The sequence below is a fragment of the Dendrobium catenatum genome, unplaced genomic scaffold (assembly GCF_001605985.2).
Source record: "Dendrobium catenatum unplaced genomic scaffold, ASM160598v2 fragScaff_scaffold_1179, whole genome shotgun sequence".
In the NCBI taxonomy this organism is placed as follows: Eukaryota; Viridiplantae; Streptophyta; class Magnoliopsida; order Asparagales; family Orchidaceae; genus Dendrobium; species Dendrobium catenatum.
The window spans coordinates 191,951-212,793 of NW_021319641.1; the positions used below are offsets into that span (position 1 = coordinate 191,951).

At 35.6% G+C, this 20,843-nt stretch overlaps 1 protein-coding gene across 1 annotated transcript; it reads right to left on the minus strand.

The window, feature by feature from the left end:
- Window positions 1–6,277: 6,277 nt before the first annotated feature.
- Window positions 6,278–20,618, minus strand: LOC110098915 (GDT1-like protein 3). The gene is made up of 6 exons (XM_020825866.2): window positions 20,116–20,618; window positions 19,955–20,014; window positions 19,679–19,801; window positions 19,436–19,534; window positions 19,058–19,130; window positions 6,278–6,427 (listed from the first exon to the last, which is right to left on the minus strand). Exons 1-6 carry the CDS (start codon window positions 20,191–20,193, stop codon window positions 6,318–6,320), a joined length of 543 nt encoding a protein of 180 aa, XP_020681525.1. The 5' UTR covers window positions 20,194–20,618; the 3' UTR covers window positions 6,278–6,317.
- Window positions 20,619–20,843: the final 225 nt, after the last annotated feature.

The window sequence follows — 20,843 nt, forward strand, 5'->3', positions numbered from 1 at the left end:
CATCGACTACGGTTCTCAGACCCTCGGTCATGCAACTACAGTCCTGCCGACCAAACAAACAGGCCAATGATATCTTAAAAATAGCTCTCATACTATTGGATTCTTCCCACTCCAACCATGTAACATGCTCCATATGATGTATATTTGCTACAATGTACCAATGGCTTCCGTTGAAGGACATCATTTATAATCAAAGACAAACATTTGTAGAATCATTTCAACTCATCCCTGTGATTTTTTCCCCTTATCTGGGTTTTCCATGTAAAAATTCTAGTCTCTTATGATCCTTACACTTCTTCTATTTGCATGTGTTGGATCTTTGCATGTGTTGGATCTTCATATGAAATTAGGAATTTCAACCCTATATCTCTCTACCACCATGAATGTTTTGACATGCAACAATTACCTAAATCAGATAAATAACAATGAAGACAACAAAAAAATTAGAATATCATTTAGTTTGGCAAGATAGAGATTCTAAACAAATCAATTGAGATGTTTAGGACTTCATTTGATAATATTGTGTGTTGTACTGTTGTAGAAAATTTCATCACCAGTTTTTACCAAGATGAACAAGTTCGCCAACAAATGTGTCTCCCATGAAAAGCCATGGATGAGGTACAAGTGTAGAATAGCATATTCCTATGAATGTTTTATAGCAAATCAAAATCATGCTACACCTAGTTGCCAAAACGCACTCCAAAGCTAAGCATCAGTATTTGAATCTCTTGCTACATTAAAATACACATTGAGTATGGGCAATTAAGATATGTTTGGCTCATAAGACAATGCATGCCCTCATAAATACACCTGCAACTGCATGTGACATGAATTTCTGTGCGACCACCACAAGTGGCTTGTGATATTCTAAAGTTGCCAATTTAGATAATGCAAGATAATCCGCATCAAATATTGTGAACTAATGCTTGGTAAAATTAAGAATTCTAAGACTGTTTAAGACTCAGCAAACACATCTACATGTCAGATCTCTAGGCAAATTAATCAATATCAAATATAATTGATTATGTTCATAATGGAAATACTTTTTTTTGTTCATAAAGGTAGTACATACAATAAAAGTTGCATAAAAGATATGATCTTGAATGGATATGATTTTGAATGGCTAATTGTGAATTGGGTAATAATACTACAACAACAACAACATCAAACCTTTAACCCACTATGTGGGGTCGGCTACATAAATCTTTTTTCTCCATTGTGTTCGGTTAAGAGTCAAATTCCCATTTAGATCAAATAAAGAAATGTCATTTCTAATATTTTCTAACCAAGTCCTTTTAGGTCTATCTCTATCTTTCTTAACATAGGTTAAATCTAATACATCTACTCTCCTAACCGAGTCCTCGGAAAGCCGCCGTTTTATGTGACCAAACAAAATTGGGCAATAATATGCATGAAAATTCAAATCCATAGTTATATTTTAAATACCTTAATTGCCTAGAATATTGCCCGCTAATAGTTGTACTAGGGTCGCCAATTGTGAGCATAAGTATTCGGGAAAGGGAGTCTATGGCAACAACTGCCTAATGAAAAATTCAAATTATAACCTCTCTAGTTGTATAGCATACATTGCCTCATCGATTCATGCCATAATTATTTGATAAGTTTTAAGGTGGCTATCGACTACATAAAACAATGCTCCACTTTTCAAAGTTAGATAGGCTTTAAAAAAATGAGTGTGGAAAAGCCATTGGACCTGATGATATTCCAATAGAGGTGTGAAAATACAATTGACTTTAGTGACCTTAGCACCCTAAATGAAAATAGTGATTTTTATTTTTACCGACGTATTAGTAAAACCGAAGTTAGAGAGGCTTAAAGAAATGAAGAGTGGAAAAGCTGTTGGACCTTATGATATTCCAATAGAGGTGTGAAAATGCTTAAAAGATGAAGGAATTACTCGACTTACTAAACTTTTTAATATTTTTTTAAGACTCAAAAAAATTCAGATAAGTAGAGAATGAATGTGTTGATTCCTATTTTTAAGAATAAGGATGATGCATAAGATTGTGCAAATTATAGAGGAATTAAGTTAATGTGTCATGCTTTAAAACTATAATAGAGAGTTATGGAGCATAGGTTAAGATGTGATACTAATGTTTCTCAAAATAAATTTGGATTCATGTCGGGTAGATCTACTATAGAAGTTATATATTTATTGAGAGATTTAATCGAGAAGTATAGAGAAAATAAGGAGGATCTACATGTGATATTTATTGATTTAGAAAAAGCATATAATAAAGTTCCAAGAGAAGTGCTATGAAGAGTTCTAGAAGAGAAAAATGTTAATAATGTTTATATACAAGTCATTAAGGATATGTAGCATAAGTATTACTTGTGTTCAAAAGCAAGGTGGCTTTTGACCAATATTTTCTTTTTCATTTTGATTACATCAAGGATTAGAGTCTTAAACAGTTAAACCCATATCTTTTTGCTTTAGTAATGGATATTCTTACAAGACATTTACAAGAGGTTGTGCACTAATGTATACTTTTTGTTGATAATATCCTTCTTGTTGATAAAATATAAATAAAAATAAAAAATAAAAAATAAAAAAATCCTTCTTGTTGATAAGACTGGAGAGAAAGTTAAGGTAAACTTGAATTATGGAGGTCAACCTTAGAAATTAAAGGTTTTTGTTTGAGTAAATCTAAAATTGAATATATTGAGTGTAATTTTAGTAACAATAAATCTACTTAAAGGATTGTGACTTTGGGAAATCATGTCATTAATAAAGTATATGTTTTAGATATTTGGTTCTATTGTTCAAAGTAATGGTGAAATAGATGGAGATATTATTAGCGGAATTCAAGTTGGATGGTTGAAGTGGATGAATACATCGAGCTTGTTGTGAGATATAGAAAAGTCCCCCTCAAACTGAAGGGAAAATTCTATAAAATGGTGGTGGAACCTGTAATGCTTTATGGCTCAGAATGTTTGTCATTAAAAGAGAAGCATAATATTATGTTAAGTGTTGCAGAGATGAGGATGCTCAGGTGAATGAGTGGCATTACTCTTAGAGACAGGATACAAAACGAGCATAAATGTGAAAAAGTTGGAGTATCTCCAGTGGCAGATAAGATTAGATATAGTCACCTTAGATTGTTTGGCCACATTAAATGATGGCCTTCTGATGACCCAGTTAGGAGAGTAGATGTATCAGATTTGGCTTATGTTAAGAAAGGTAGAGGTACACCTAAAATGACTTGTTTAGAAAAAATATTAGAAATGACATTTTTATTAGATTTAAATGAAAATTTAACTATTAAAAGGCCGCAATGGAGAAAAATGATTCATCTAACCGACCACATATAGTGAGATAAATGCTTGATGTTGTTGTTGTTGTTGTTGTTGTTGTATGTTACCTCATTGACACTCTTAACCAAGACTATAAGGTGTACCACTCAAAGAAAGTCTTGCATTTATATAGTATATATAGTCTAGGTCTACCACTTGAGTAATTTTGGCATCACATCCTTTAAAGATACTGATAACTCTTTAAATTAAAATTTGTTTTCCAAAAATATAGTGAGGCAATTTAAACATTACAATATAACTGAAAATAAAATGTCTAAAGGCTATGTGGCCAGCCCAAATAGAAGCGATACATAGCTCAAGTTCAATTAATCTATCAGAATCTTGAGTCAAATTGAAATTTCCATCACAGGGTAACCAATCCAAAAAAACAAAGCAACTTGGTTCCGATTTTAAGAATGAATTTGGCACTATATGTTTCTGTAAGGAATTTGTATTGACTGGATGCATGATACTTGGATACTGGACAAGATTATCTCAAAATGGCCTACATTTATAAGCAATAAGGAGATTGACAATTATGGACTGAACTTCTTTATTTCGGATGGCAAATGGATCTTGGAACATCTACAAATGTTTTTTGATGAACAGCTGATTGAAATCATTTCAAAAATACCTATCTATTTGGATCAAGGGGCAGATAAAATTGAAATGATGTGGAAAGCTTCAGGACGTTCCATAGTAGCAATCTCGCAAGACTCAATTCATAAGGATGATGCTGATTGCAATTTCTGGAATGGTTGAAGAATGTTAAACTTAGGCCAAAGGTTGAGTTATTTTGGTGGAGACTACACAATGAGATAGTACCTAGCAACTCGTTCCTTTTTCATAGAAAATTACCTCTGTTTACAGGATGTCCGAGAGGTTGTGATAAAGAAGAAAATAATAAAAAGAAAATAATGATCATATTGCTGCAGTTTGTGGAAAATTAAAAAATGCAATATCATGACTTAATAGATGGGGATTTCAGGTTCCTCAATTCGAAAGCTTTGCTGAATGTTTAGAAGCATTGAAAGATATGTCAAACATAAATCCGGTCATTGTAAACATTTACTGCAATGTTGTTTTTTTGACATGGAAGAGCAGAAATTTATTAATTTATGAAAGAAGAGAAGATTCAGATATTCTCATTGCAGCTAACTCTATTTCTATGGCTGTTATATCTCCTTCAATCAACATCCATTCGGACAACTGGGATGTCAATCAGCGCAAGCTGTTTTCTTCTTGGCATCCTCCACCACCCGGACGGTTAAAGATCAATGTGGATGCATCCTTAAGCAGCAATTACATGGTTGGAACTGCTGGAGTTTGTAGAGATGATAAAGGTAGAATGTTACTTGCATTCGGTGCTCAACATTTGCATTGGGATATTGGCCAATTGGAACTACAAGCGGTATACATGTTAAAAGATTTCATACAAGATTGGATGGTGGAAGCTCAAGGAGACATTATTGAAGGAGATAACTTCAGCATCATCAAGAGTCTTCAACAAACTTTGAAAGTCCAAGAATAAAGATCTCTTTGAAGATGACTTAACAGAAATTCAGGCGACCATTTTTCATTTTCATTCAAAAGGTTTGTTGATTGGATAACATAATTGATGCCACACTTAAGTTTAATTAGCTTAGCAAATTAAGGCGTTCATGCACTAATTCTAATTCTCCACGTTTACACACCTGGAGATGTATGAACAAAAAATGTACAACTCTTAAAATGATACTGAAACCAAGTTATGAAAGACCCTAGAACTTTTGATTTTCTTGAAGGCAAGGAAGGCAAGGAAGTTGGATGTCTTCTTCATTCTACAATTTCAATAACTTTAGGAAACAATTTTGCAATCATGACTTTGCATACTATGTCCACAAGATATAATACAATGCTAGCCTCTATAATACAAGTATAAGGTTTCAAACATCAATCCCTCCCCAAACAATGTATTGATAGGAGATTCATGCATTAGATATGAATTTTTATATAATATAATATTATAGAACCCATGGAAAAATCATTGTAAATATAAAATACAACACCAATCACCAATTCAAGATCATGGATTTGATAGCACATTTTAATTGCACGCTGCTAAAAAAGCTCCACCAAAGCACTGCAAATCAAAACAATCTATAGTCCAAAGATCCCTGAGGTACCATTCCAGAAAGCAATATCAACTACAATGGCACTAGCTTAGTTCTAGATCTTTCACTGGCCCATCATTGAAAATGGCAGAAGGTTTATGATTTACCTCTCCCGTCTCTTTTTATGCCAATTCCCCAACAAACACAGCCTAAGCACTCGAAGGATTAAAGTAGTAGTAGTAACGAGACGTGCAACAAGCTGTTTGAAAATTCTTGAATTTGTTAAAATTGTACGTTTAACGTACTCTCCAATGTATGCTCTTATTCTATTGGGCAACTGCTAGGACAAAAGCCAAAATTATATTTATGTTTAACGGCTGAATCAAAGGAAAATATTTCTAAAGACAGCTTAAACAGCAAGATCAAAGTTAGAAACACTATCCATATGATTCACCTATATTAGATAGCAGAAAAATATTTCAGTTCAAAAAGAAGAATCTATCAGATATGGTTCAGCATAGCAAGACCAAACATTCACATGGGAATTTCTATGTAAAAAAAATGTATATATGCAGTTCGGAGACTTATGTGAGGAAGTCAACTAATGAATGAATTGCAAGCATGGAAGCTTGCACTTGTAGCATAATCCTTCGCAAAATTAAATAAATTTGCAGTATATTCATAGCTTAAGTAAATGACATGGGAATGCAGTGTTATATATTGCATTCAATCTACACAGTATAGCAAAGAGATTGAAAATAGCAACAGCAGAAAGAACCTACTTAAGGAAATCTGCTTCTATTAATATAATTCTAAAAAGATGACAAAAAAAAGATCAAGCAAGAAAAACTGTGTAACAATCATAGAAAGGTCAAAGAATTTGATAAAAAGCATATCTACAATAATTAATCATAATCTAGATGAAACACGTACTTCTTCCATTTCCTTTTTCTGCGAAGATTTGGGATCAGATCTCCATGCAATATACAGAAGACGCAGTCCAAAGAACAAATATAGTACTACATTAAAATGGATATAAGTATAAAAAACAGGTATAGTGAATAAAGCCATCAATAGCAACAATAAAGAAAAATCCCCATCGAATATTTCAATGTGATCATCAAATGAATGATGCAGGCTGAAAAAAGTTATGTGGATAACAGAATAAAACAAATGTTGAAGAAAATCAAACAAACTTATTAATCACTGGTTATAACAGCAGTATTCTAAAAAAACATTGTGGCAGAATGACTTGGAATCACACACGAAGAGATGATCAAGGAACCTCTTTAAAGTTAAAGTTTAAAAAAAACTGTATATAAAAATGAACAGAGATATCTTTTATCAAGTAATAACCACCACAATCCAGGTCTAATTTAGGTACTTCATAGTAAAGTATTATGAAGCTGAACCACTAGATAATTTAAAATATCATCAGGGTAAAATAAATCATTAATGTATCTTGATTTAAAGTGATTGGATTCATTTGAGAGCTGATTGGTTTATTGAAAAAGAACTGCAATATCATATACAGAGTGTAAAATTTTAGTTAATTCCTTTTTCACCCACTACTTCATTTTTATGTATTGTAAACTCGCCTAATTTTGGCCGAATTTCTTTTTAACCGACGACCACTGACTGCCATGTGCCACGAAGTGCCGCCGCCACCAACCATCACCGGCCTCCCATTGCGGCAGGCAACCAACATCATTTGATTTTATATTGAATTCATTTAAATTCAATCCAAACAAAATAATAATAATCTCCTACATTCCTTCTACACTCATCAAAACATTTCAAAAATATCAAATACACTTCATTCCTTTTACACTACATTCATTTTACTCTACATTATAATTAGCCCCTTATCTCAATATTTGTTACATAACAACTAAAAAATTCAAATCTCATGTCAAAGAAGAATGATGTTACCTAAAGCATGTATTATTAGAAATTCAGATGCCTCTCTCAACTTGATTGAAATGTAATTAGAATTTTATTTTCTAAAGTTATTTTTCAGAGATCTGATCCCTACCATCCATTTTGGAGGTCGTAGGAAATACTTCACTTAAGTCTTGGTATTACCTGTGTAATATGGTAGTTTAGAATCTACTACAAATAGAAATAATTGGACTCATTCAATCTATCAAAGCTAAATTATAATTCTTCTAGCTGCTTTAAATCAAGAATTAGCTTGTTTAATAAAGCAAAGAAATGCAATAAAAATCTGACATGGTATACCTACAGCAATGATCAGGGTGCCTCCATCATGACTTAGAAGTCATATGCCCAAATCATGAAAATAGCTTCTTTTTGTAATTCGAAGTTATGTTAGCATACATCAATTTCCAGACTTCGCATCAGCAAAAGCTTCATACATTGAATACACCCTCTATGCAGAAAAACTTGGGTTCATAAAAGAAAACTAACTTATCAAGCATAATTTTTGTTGATAAAACACGGATCAAAAAGTACCTTTAGAAAGCTAAATTTATGTGTAATTTGGCTTATTTGCATTATTCAATTCTCAATATGCTTAACTTGACTTGATTGATCCAACTAAAATTTCAAAGGGCCAAATGATGTTCAAGCACGAACCAATCAACCACCCTCAAATCCACTCACCTCAAAAGGTTAAAAAAAAAACTAGCAAAGTATTTCAGCAATCTTTTTAGATCCTACTCTTCATATCATTAGAATATCATTTCAAGACATGGAAGACTTTCTGATGGGGACATCAGAGCGTGGAAAGTCTATCAGAGACGTGGCCGTCGATCTACGGCTACGATTGAGTCGATGTATTTCTGAGTTGTATTATTTATTTTCTTAATTATTATGTCATGTTGTATTTGTTTTATTAGTGTTTCCATTTTTACCCCTTAAAGGAGGCCGTTTGTAAGCCCAGTGGGCATTGTCGACTTTTTAATTTCTTGAGTCTTTGTACGAGGCTATATATAGCCCTATTGTTCTCTTTTTGATGCGGACATCCAATCATGAAGATTTTCAAAGGAGGAGACGACGATCAACGGCCGAGATCATTCCACCTTATCTTAATTTGTTCTAGTAATTTTTATTTTTATTACGAATTTTTCCTTTTTACCTTTACTTAAGAGGGTCATCCTATGTAAGCCCTAGGGGCATATGTGTCTTGTTTTAGTTTCTTAGGCCTATATATAGAGGCCCTTCCTTGTGTAATGGAATGATGGATTATTAATAAAAAAAGAATTGGAGCCTTTGTCTAGATCTCTGTGTGAGTTTTGGAGAGAAAAAGTCCTATGGGAGGACAACCTTGTTTCCACCAGCCGCAGGATGAATCCGAGCTCATGAATTGAAGTTCCTCGGGGAGGAAAACATAGTACCCACCAGCCACAGGAAGAGTCCGGGCTCGTGGTTTGTATCATTTTTATTTTATTTTTTCTTTGTTCTCTGTCCTCTCATCTCTAGTCTCCATCATCCACCATCTGTTTTTGTTTTATTTCGTTTGATTTTGGTTAACTTTTCTTTGGATCAAATATCAACCCCTCAACCTCCATAGTCGGCCGACCACCTCACCCTTAGCCTCTTCCCTCCTCCACAAATTTTGAATTTTAAATTCAAAATAGCCTCTTTATTACCTTCCTAAATTATCTATTGTTAACTTGGAAAGTTCCTAATTTGAATTCAAAGATATTTGAATTTCAAATCCTTTCCGAATTAACAAATCTATTTTAGAATCCTTCCCCTAATTCCTCTAAATCTAAAATCAATTTCAGATTTAATATCAAATCTCATTTAATGCCTTGGGCCACATACATCGTATGTGGACATCTCTCCCCCTCCTTTGGCCGCCCCCCTTTTCCCTCACATATTAATTAATTTCCCTTAATTAATGCTCTCAATCAAATCTCTTTCCCTCTAAATTTTATTTTTTCCTAAATTAAGTTGTTCTAATTTTGGTAACTTTTCGAATTCAAATTCAACCGAATCAAATTTTTTCCTAAATCATTTAGCTTAATTTTGAAAAGCCTTTCTTCAATCAAGGATTAGGTAAATCATCAATTAATTGGGAATCAATTCAAATTCCACATTCATTAAACCTGGACATCCTATCCCCTTCTCTCTTTGGCTGACCACTTCCCTCCCTTTTCCAATTAATTTGAAAATTCCAAATTCACATGACCCCCCCTCCCTCCCTTTATTCTACATCAATTTGGTATCAGAGCATGGATATCAGTGGTGCAGACTCGACGGAGTCAAGCTCTTTTCCATCCCGGGAGAATAATGCGGACATCCAATCATGAAGATTTTCAAAGGAAGAGATGATGATCAACGGCCGAGATCATTCCACCTTATCTTAATTTATTATTTTTAATTTTTTTTTATTATGAATTTTCCCTTTTTACCCTTACTTAAGAGGGTCGTCCTATGTAATCCCTAGTGGCATATGTGTCTTGTTTTAGTTTCTTAGGCCTATATATAAAGGCCCTTGCTTGTGTAATCGAATGATGAATTATTAAGAAAAGAAATTTCATTTGCACTTGTGCTCTTTGGAGAGAACCTGGGTGAGACTCCTATGGGAGGGAATCGGAGTTTCCACCAGCCGCAGGATGGGTCCGGGCTTGTGGCTTGAAGTCCCTTGGAGAAGGGCAACATATTACCCATCAGTTGCAGGATGTGTCTGGGCTCACGATTGTATCTTTTTCCCTAAATCCTTTTCTCCTCCTACTTTGACCGCCGGCCAAAATCCCCCACTTGTCACTGGCCGGTTCTCCCACAAACCCTTCCAAAGCCACAAGCCTCCTCCAATTTATCCATATCAACCGCCGGCCATAAACCACTCCACCACCACCTCCTAGTCGGCCACCCCATCTCCTCTCATCCTCCTAGCCGCCGGCCACCCCATCCATTTTTTCCTCTTAATGATGATTTCAATCATCATTAATACCTACTAAAATTAGCCTATCTAATTTGGGGTAAGAATTAAATATATTTGAAATTCAAATTTGAATTTCAAATACTTTCCTAAAAATAACTAAGCTAAATTAGAAAAGTTCCTAAATTTAAGACTAATTTCATTTTAAATTAGATTTGATTTAATTACCCTTTTCCTAATTTAGAATCATGATTTAGGAAGTTTTAAATTCCCTCCCAATTCCCCTCTCCCCATTAATTACACCTATTATATCCTTCCTTAACTGCCGACCTCCCTCTCACATCTCATTAGATCCCAAATTAAATCCCCATTAGTTATTTCCTTATTTAGTATCTTGTTATTTGGAAAGAATTTGTATTCAAATTCAAAATAATTTGAATTCCAAAAGCTTTCTAATTAAACCAACTCTCATTTAGGAAACCCCTCAAATCTCTTAAATCTAAAATTAATTTCAGATTTAATTATCGCATCACATTTAATGCTATGGTCCACATACATTGTATGTGGACATTTCTCCTCCCTCCCCATATGGTCGACCCCATCTCTCTTATTTTAATTATTTCCTTTCTTATCAAGGAATCCAATTAGGGGAATAATTAATCACCTATTTATCCTTCCCTCCATCTTATTTGAATTTCAAATTCAATTCCCTTAATTAAGGGAAATCTGAAATTGAATTTCAGATATTTAATTTTTTATTACCCCCCCACCTCGTTCTACATCACTTTTCATGTTAATGATTGAATGATAAAAAATTTCCACATGTTTTGAGTTCTTATGAGAACTTGAGAGAGATCAGAGTGAGATCCCTAGGAGAGGGAGAATTGTGCATCACCGATCAACCGAGAAGAGTCGGGTTCGTGGTTTTAATTTCTATCTGATTCCCTTCCTCCTCCCACCACCACCGCCGGCCCAATTTCCCCTTTCCCCACCCCACGGTCCAAGATCCACCCGAGATCTAGAACCGCCGGCCCATCCCTCACCGCCCTCTTCCTCTTATACGTTAACACCACACCACCATCACAACCACCGACCCACCCCTCCACACCAAAGCCGCCGGCCCCCTTTGGGTTTCCCCCCTCTTCTCCTTATTTCCTAATATATATTGAATAAAATTAGGATTAATTTTAAATTCAAATTCAAGTGATTTGAAATTCAAAATCTTTCCTAAAATATGAAATCTACTTAGGAAAGTTTTAAACCTCATCCTCAAATCAATACTTGATTAAAGGAGGTTTAATTTCCCTTACCTAATTTAATATCCCTTTATTAATCAAGACATATTCACTTGCCATAACTCCACCTCCACCCCATTAAATCCGCCGACCCCTTATTGATTTCCAAGGGATTTATTTTCTAAATCTCCTAAACTTCTCTTGGAAACAATTCCTAATTTCAAACTCACCTCCTTTGGCCGAAATTTCCTAAGCCCACATAATTAATTTATTTCCAAAGAGGAATCTCCTATTGGAAATAAATTAAAGCCCTCTCTCATCCTTGCCGCCGCCCCCTCCTCTCTCCTCTTTTGGAATTGTTTTCAAATTTCAAAATCTCTCCATCATAAAATCTGAAATTAATTTCAAATTTTAAGCTCTTCTCTCTTCCAAGCCTAAACTTAATTCTTCCTCACATGAATCCACTCCCCTTGACTGACTGATGTAGGCAAAAGGGGGGTCAAATCATTTTGGGTTGTAATTTTGGTGAGCTGCTATGTCCTCTACTTAATTTAGTTCATTCACTTTAAAAGAAAGATCTGTCAACAGAAATAATGCATTTGGAACATCAAGGAAGCACTGTCATTCAATCAAAGTTTGCAATGTCGTCATCCTGATATTTTCCAACGTGTACCAAGGCATTCTCATCAAGAGATGAGATTTCTCAACCGGAGAAGAATTGATGTATGCAAAATAGGCCTTTTGGTGTTCCCCATACCAATTTTAATTCCCAAAAGATGCCTTTTCGGTTTCCCCTTTATGAGCCATTTAATGCTTCGAGTTTCCCACACTTTTGGGGCTGTTTTGATGCTTCAGTTTCTTCCCAAGCCGGCTGCCCCTTCGATCCCTGCTTGTTGCGGTTTTCAAGGGTATTCTATTGACTGATTTTGAGGTGCATTAAATATATGTATTAATTATCTTTTTTTACCTTTTCTTCCCTTATATAAGGGCTGTTTTGAGGCTGTTTTAGGAGCAGATTTTGATTAGAAAGTATTTGGAATGTAAAACCTGCGGGTTTTGATCTAGCTTGCGAGCTAGCCCCCTTTCTATTCTGATCTCTTTGACTTCGTCTCGGGCTTCCTATCTATTTCTTCTATCTACAAATTTCGACCACATTTGTATCTTTCTTCTCAAACTTTTAAAAATATTTAGTCATATTTGAAGGTTGCTGTCGTGTCGTGCTTAATTTGTGTATTTCCTTATTTCACAAGGATTTCCTAGTTTGTATGTAATTTGCGATCTCTTTTATCGCATCAATTTGGTATCAGAGCATAGGTTTTTGTCTTCCTAGGTTGTTTGTGTTTTTTTAAGTGTTTAAAAAAATGGAAAACCACAAAAACATTGAGCCAATTGTGGGAGAAAATCAGCCAGAAGATTTTGAAGGAAATATTCCAATAGACAGATGGATTCCGTCAGAAGGTAGTTCAACCGACCCGATTCAAAATGAGTTATACAAACTTCAGATGAAGACGTACATGTGTACTAAAAATTATGTGATAAAAAGAAATTTCTGCATGACCAATTCATACAAGAACGAGAGGTGATTTTGAAGAAATATGAGGACAAAATTCGAGAATTGGATGCGCCTCCTTCGTCTCGTCGAGATACATCTAAAAAAAACAACCACATCAGGAGATGAGCTATTTCAACCGGGGAAGAATCTAACATAGGCAAAGGGGGTCAAATCATTTTGGGTTGTAATTTTGGTGAGATGTTATGTCCTCTACTTAATTCAGCTCATTAATGTCTTTAGGAATACTTTTTCAACTCAAAAATAGGATTTATTATTGGTTCATTCCTCCCTCCCCTTGCAGCCCCTTCGATTTTCCCCTTGCCTGGCTCCTCCCATGGCTGGTTCTTCCCCCTTGTGGCTGCCTGTTCTGGTTCCCCTGGCTGTTGTTCCGGTTCCCCTGGCTGTTGTTCCGGTTCCCTTGGCTGTTGTTCTGATTCCCCTGGCTGCCTGTTCCGGTTCCCTGTGTTGACCGTTCCTTCCCCCCTTGTGGCTGCTTGTTCCGGCCCCCTATGCTGCCCGTTCCTATCTTCTCGTGGCTGCCTTTCCAGTTCCTATGTGGCTTTTCGGGTGATATTTCTGGACTAATTGTTGGCCTTCTATATTTTATTGGTTAAATTGATGGTATTTTGGGTTGTTTAGTTGCCCCTTTCCCCTATATATATGAAGTGTTTTGTTTAAAAATAGAGATTATGTGAGGTATTTTTGGAGATGAAAACCAGAGGGTTTCTCTTGGAAAAGCTTGCGAGCTTGTTCCACTTCTTCTCTCTTCTTCTTGGGAAGGCTTGCAAGCTTGTCCTCTCCTTCGTCTCGGCTTCTTACCTCATTCTTCTCTCCGTAAGTTCGACGCCACTTGTATCTTTCTTCTCAAACAATTTAAAAGCAAGTTTAGGAGTTTATATCATAGGTTTGTAAGCGTAAAAAGTTGTAAGTGTTATTTTATGTTATAAGTGGTATTGTATTTTGTTTTTAAGTATAGTATTTTGTGTATTTTCTTATTTCCTAGGAAGTCTTTTAATATGCTTGCAAAATTAGGGTCTTCCTAATTTTTTTTTGCTTGCATCACCGACCAACCTCCCTTGCCTCCTACTTGAATTCTTGAGAGAAATCTCTCTCTTTCAAAGGAGAAACATCAAGGACAGCAAAGGAACTTTTCCTACAACTTTTTCGACGCAACAAGATCGATGCATGACCAATCCTGATCTTGATTATGGGCTTGCCTACGACGAGCAAGGCTTCGTGCACATCCTTCAATTGACTTTCTTCGACGTCAATCCAAATATTGACAACACCGTCGAGCAATACGTGGAGCGTATTCTAGATACGCTCATGAAAGCCATAGAAGAGCAACTTGGTACAGTTCAGCGGAGGATTGCAACCCAACCGTGAAAAAGGTCTACCAATCTTCTCTCGTATTCTCATTGTCTAACTTGTTCTTGTGGTTTGATAGATTCATGAAGATCTTGTTCATCTATTTCTGCCAAGCCTAGTAATCGTAAGACTTGAATTTGATCTCTATGCTTCTAATCTCATTGTTAGTGTAGGGATTTTATTTGAAAGCTACTTAATTCGCATTTTATTGATATTCTATGTTATTTTGATAAATCAAGCAATTGGCAAGTGGTTTAGCCTAAGCGTAGGCACCCCTTTCTCGTTTTGTTTCATCATTTTAAATTGCTAATATCTTTAATCATACATTAAAAGCATCTTAGTCCTACATCACTTTCATATCTTTTTTAGTACTAAATCACCGTTATGTTTTAACCAGCATGACAGGAAGCATACTACATCAAAAATTTACCCACAGATTTGTCACATGAAACTCCTGATCATTGTAACTCTAAGGATCATGGCTAGCACCAAACTTCCCCATATTTCAATTGATGAATGGTAGAAGAAAAAATGATGATGCAAGTAGGCACAATTAATATGAGTAGGCTGGTAAGGCACATGAATATTTTCATTGGATCCAATTTTGCCTTATATTGATGAAGAGGTGTATATGATCATCATTGCTCGTTATGAATAAGCATCAGTAATATTTCAAATATTCCAAAATATCCTTTGGCCAATAAAATAAATAGGCCTTACAATCAATTCATTTAAAAACTTGGGTTTGATATTTCGAGCGTGAGCTGTGCTAAAATGGGAAACATCTACTTGCCAAAGCCATTGTGACAATGTACGAAAAAAGGAAGGATGGGAATTCCTTATTAGAAATCAAGGAAAAAAAAAAGCTAAGGAAAATAAAGCCACCACCTAGAGGTTTTACACAAGGTAACAAAAAATAACCTTGGGCTACTTGTCTCAACTTTATTCACAACCCCCATTTGCAATCCATATTTATACAAACTATTAGAAGGATAGAAAAACAAAAACAAAAGAAACTAACAATCAAAATATTAGCAGGACCCACGGAAGGTTAAACTGACCCCTACAGCTGGCTAAACAACAGCAGGTTCAGCCTTTGGCGAAATCGGATGCCGCAACAAGTGCTAGGCCGAGAGACTGATCCAGCATCATTCTCATGTGCTGGGGGAGGCTTCAACATCAGCAAAAGCCAATGAATCTTCATAATAGGGAGATAAATCTAAAATGTTGAAAGCATCAGACACACGGAAATCACCCAATAGTTCTAGTTCATAAGCATTATAAAAATGCATTACACAAATAAAAAGAGTCCATCGGCCTCAGGTTTGAGCTTGCCATGAGCACCGGAAGGAAAACTTACCTTGTGTAACTTTACCTAAACTAGATCCCCTTCTTTAAAAGTGAGTTGTCTCCCAAATTTATTAGCATGTTTTTGGTATTTAGCTATTTTCTTTTGAATTTGATGTTGCATTTGTTGATGGAGCTTGTGAATTTTCTGAATTCGAGTTTGAACATCAAAATTATATCAAAATTATATGCAGCCATTGCAATCGAAGGAACCAACTCTGGTGGAGTAAAAGGATTTCATACGTAAACTGGCTCAAAGGAGCTTCAATCGGTGGTCTAGTTCCAGGATCTGTTATAGGAAAATTCAACTTGGGCTAAGATTTTATCCCAATAGCAAATGTTTTTCCAAATAAAATGGCTCAACAGATTTGCCAAACTCCTATCAATAGTTTCTGTTTGATTTTGTGGGTGATCGGTGGAGCTAAATTGGAGTTTAGTACCAAGTTTTGCTGATAAGATTCTTAAAAAATGGCTAAGAAACTTAACATCCCAATCAGAAGTAATCTTTTGTGAAATATCATAAAGTCAAACTATCTCCTGGAATTAATGATTGGCAATATGAGACGCATCCAGAGTCTTCCTACATAGTACAAAATGTGTCATCTTCAATAGAATGGTCAATTCCAGCTATAATAGAAACTTGTTGCCTTTTCATGGGTGGTAGACCCACTACGGAGTCCAAACTGACATCAACCAAAGTTAATCGAGATTGGCAAAGGAAAATATAACTTAGTACTATGTTGTTTGTTCTTTGTTATTTGGCATGTTTGGCATCTTTTGATGTATCTATCCTCATCTCTAGTAAGTAGTGGCTAGTTGAAGTTTTACTGAATAATTGCAATCAGGGCTTTCACATAAGATAGCCTCACAAAAGGAGAAATGAGAAATGAGAAATGCATAGTTGTTTACCCAAGAAGAGGTAGTCGTCTAGCTTCTTTTATCAACTGACTTATGCCCATTTGATTTATTTCAACATATCGACACCAACTAGTCTAATCTCCTTAGCTAATTAGCTACAACCCATTTGCCTATTTTGACTAAACAACTCTTGTTTATCTAGTCTCCTTCAACTAACTAGCTCTAATCCATTAATATACCTTCACCCAACCAGCTCGTGCAAGTTCCACCTCTATCCAAATAACTCTCAATCACTTGGTCTCCTACATCCAACTAAATCTTGCTTGTCTAGGCTCCATAGTTACCTGTCAAGTTTTCCATCACATGACTAGCTCCTTATTCACTCTTCCCTTACCTAACTACTTCATATCTAGTCTCCTGTCATATGGTTCATTGTCGTTCAATCATCATCACCTAACTAGCTCCTGCTCATTTAAAACCTCTTTTCTCTAAAAATTCTTAAAGGTAACTAGGACCTAAAAACAAGTATGCCAAGTACCTCAGGCTTGTTGACTCTAATACGAGACAAAATGACATCACTAAACCTAGGCTAGTTAGTCAAACCACTTCAACTCACACATTATGTAAGCTTCACCCACAAGATCTTACCAAAACAACTATAGCACCGTATGGCTTGACATAGCCCCATATAGATCCAATGACACATTATGGTCCCAAATGACCTAAAGTGGACTTAGTTGGCCTACTAACCTCATTTGGGTCACAATTGATTCAATTATGATCTAACGGAACTAACTTTGAAATTGTTAGCTCAATATGGTTATAACTGATTCGAAACGACCATACATAACTTAACAAGGCCACAATTGGCTGGGTTTGGACCTAGTTACAGTATGCGCCTTGGTTGACTTGATCTAATGCAAATTAACTCAACTGATTTCAAGTTCAACTAGTACAACCCTAATAAGCTAAGGAAGGCCATAGATAACTAAACTTTGTCCTCTTTGATTCAACTTGATCATAACTAACCTAGCATAGTCTCGGTTGATCCAAAGCAAAGTCATGGATGACTAAGCATAAGTATTGTTAACTCAATATAATTTTGGGTTACCAAAATGTTCATGGCCAACTTGGAAAAGTTTGATTAATTTAGAATCTTTTGGATGGCCCATGATTGACCTAACTTGATCTCAATGATTTAAGCATAAGACCTAAAAGTCCCCAATTCAATTGCTACAAAATTCAAGCAAACACAATAAGGCCTACTAAGCATAAGAGATTTAAATAGCTCAATTAAGTCCAGTTGGTTCCCTAATTAAGCCTGATTTTCCTGTAATTGACTCAGTCCATTAATGGCTCAACTTTGTGACACTCTAAGCCATCCCAACACCTAAAATGCCTTTCATCCTCTCGTTCGCATCTCAAGCAAGCCTCAGGAAAGCCCTCCAACACCCCAAGGCTTCCAAATAATTCTCATAGCCAACTCATTCTCAGCCAACCACAAAACTCTCTCCATAGCTCATCCTAGTCGCAACAAATCCCTTCAAATTATTCAACGCACTTTCTCCACTAAATTTACAATAATTGAGAAGCATCACTCTCAATTATTCCCACTAAGTGGCTACATAAAGAAGTATAATCTCTAAATAATTATAATGAAATTTATTATCTATGCTAGGTAGGCCCTATTATATTTTCTCTTCTGAGTTTTTTAAGAAAAAAAAAATATTGTGAATATTTTTATTTGGTTGTTTAGGTGCTCAAGTTTGTTAAAGCTAAGACAGCCAAGCATTGATAATGATCACTTTGATATATCGTTGCATTGAGTCAATGAGAAAAGTTGCCAAATGATTGAGCTGCAATGTGATTTTGCAGAATTATTTTGAGAGAAAAAAACATAATAGTTTAGAAAAAAGAACTATCAGCATTTGGTATAAAAATACTTGAAGCCTGCCAAATAAAGAGAACAAATAGGGATTTCAAGAACCAATAAATGCATAAGTGCTTCAAGATGTGCACATCAAAATAACATAGCACGAGGCAATAGATAATAATTGACCGAATATAAACTCGCTCTCAAAAGAGATGAGAAGAAATAATGAGAATGCATAACGGATCTCAACTTAAGCATATTTCAATTTAATGTCTTACCCTACAAAATGACAAGTCATTTCAAAGAAAAACAGGTCAACACTATAATTGATTGACAATAATGGGTTCACTATAGTGGGTTTATAGTCATAATAAGGAAAAATCTAGGCATATACTGCTAAATGACAAAAAAACTCTATTAATTGAATTTTTTTACCAATGAAAACAGAAACCAATTCATGTTTTTCAAATAGACTATTAAAATGCTAAATGTTTTTTCAACGTTCAAAAGCAATGCCCAGTAAATTTACTATGAGAAATACATGAAACATCAATCAAAGAGTACCTGTGGCAGCATTGTTGGTATGCTTTCTTGATATTAAGTTTGGCACTATCCTACCAAGTCCAGTCGACAGTACCTTACAGCACAAAGTATAAGTTGATTAATTAATCTTATGACCAATGGATCTCAGCAATATCTCCATTACAGAAATAAAAATAAAAAAATAGCTTTATACCCAGTCGCCAATGCTAAAGAAAATGAAGGGCACGAGTTCAGGATGTAGTTTTGGTTTTATTTTGAAGACACGCTATAATTTAAATACACCATAACAAAGTAAAATGTCCTATACGCCTTTAGGCGCATTGGAGAACGTGAACGAACCAAAAAATAAGTACAATTCCTTGGGCAAGACGAAACAGCTTAATAAGCTAAGTGTGTTACCGTCATCACAATAAGAGCACTGAGTGCACCAGACAGAACTATTGACTTAGGATGCCGCATTGCCATGAGAGCTGCTATGATAAATGTCTCATCACCGATCTAGTAAAACAACAAACAAATCCCAAAAAAAAAGTGAAACTTCAATTACAAAAAATAACTAAACAGCAGAAACTCAATCTTTTACCCAACTAAATTCATTCTACACCCATTCATCAACAAACACTAAAACCTAAGCAAGCTGACCTCACTGACAAGGATCATGGACAGACTTGCAAAGAGGGCATCAAACAGTCCCACGCCATCTTGGTTTACTGCAAGGCCATCAACTGCACTCTCAGCATCTGTTCTGACTGCGTTCAGAAACATCTGCATTTGAAATCACAGATCTATAACAAAACTAGAATAAAAGTTCAAAATAGTAACGCAAATAATTAAATGAACAAACTGATCAATCATTCAAATCCTTAGAAAATTCAAAGCAAGAACAAATGCTAAATTCAAAAGACAAAATCTGGTTACTTTGGTACGGCGATCTAAGGACATCACCGACGCATTCTCGGCACTCCCCACTCTTGTTTCCTGAAAGCAACCAGAACAGGATGGATAAACCCCAATATCGAAAGACAGATGATACAATTAAGCCAATAAAGCAGTGAAGAATAAAAGAACAAGAAGCAAACCTGAGCTAAGGAGTACGCCGAGAGGAAAAGAAGTAATAGTATAACGAAAAGACCACGTGTAATCGCCAACTTATCCATGGTAAGGAACTTCTTACACCCTAGCCTCAGATCTGAACGACAGAAGATGACTGTAGACGGATCTCCTGTTACTACAAGGTATTATACTAAAGTGAGCAACAGATTAGACGTCCATAGAAGTAAAGTGAAGAGATCATCGCAAGAAAATCCTCCAGCGGTAGAGCGGAGTCGATTGAAAATAAAAAACAAGAAAGTCTCGCGCATCGAAGGACAACTAGGATATAAAGCCCAGACGCAAGGGCGCGTCCACGGAAGCAGGTGGAGGCCGCCTACCCCGCCGCGGTTTTCCCACTTCTATAAATGCTATAAAAGGGTGTTCGCCGGCATCGCGAAGGTAGAACATCTCACAGCTGTAGAATATTTATGCATAAATAATATCTGTAGTTCGAGACCACCCGTTCGTAACGTTCGTTCAATTTAGGAAGCTTGCAGGGTTCACTTAATGGAGATATTAAGAATTGTCCGAATTTATTACTAAATATTTAACAAATATTTATAATTGAGTATTTGTTATTCATTTGCTGAGTATTTATAATACTCAACAAATACGTAGCAATCCGAACAGCTCAAACTCCGCACGTAATAATTAGTCTAAGTATTCTTGATGGAGGCTCACTTAATGGATAATTTATTCTGTGTGGAGTGCGAAC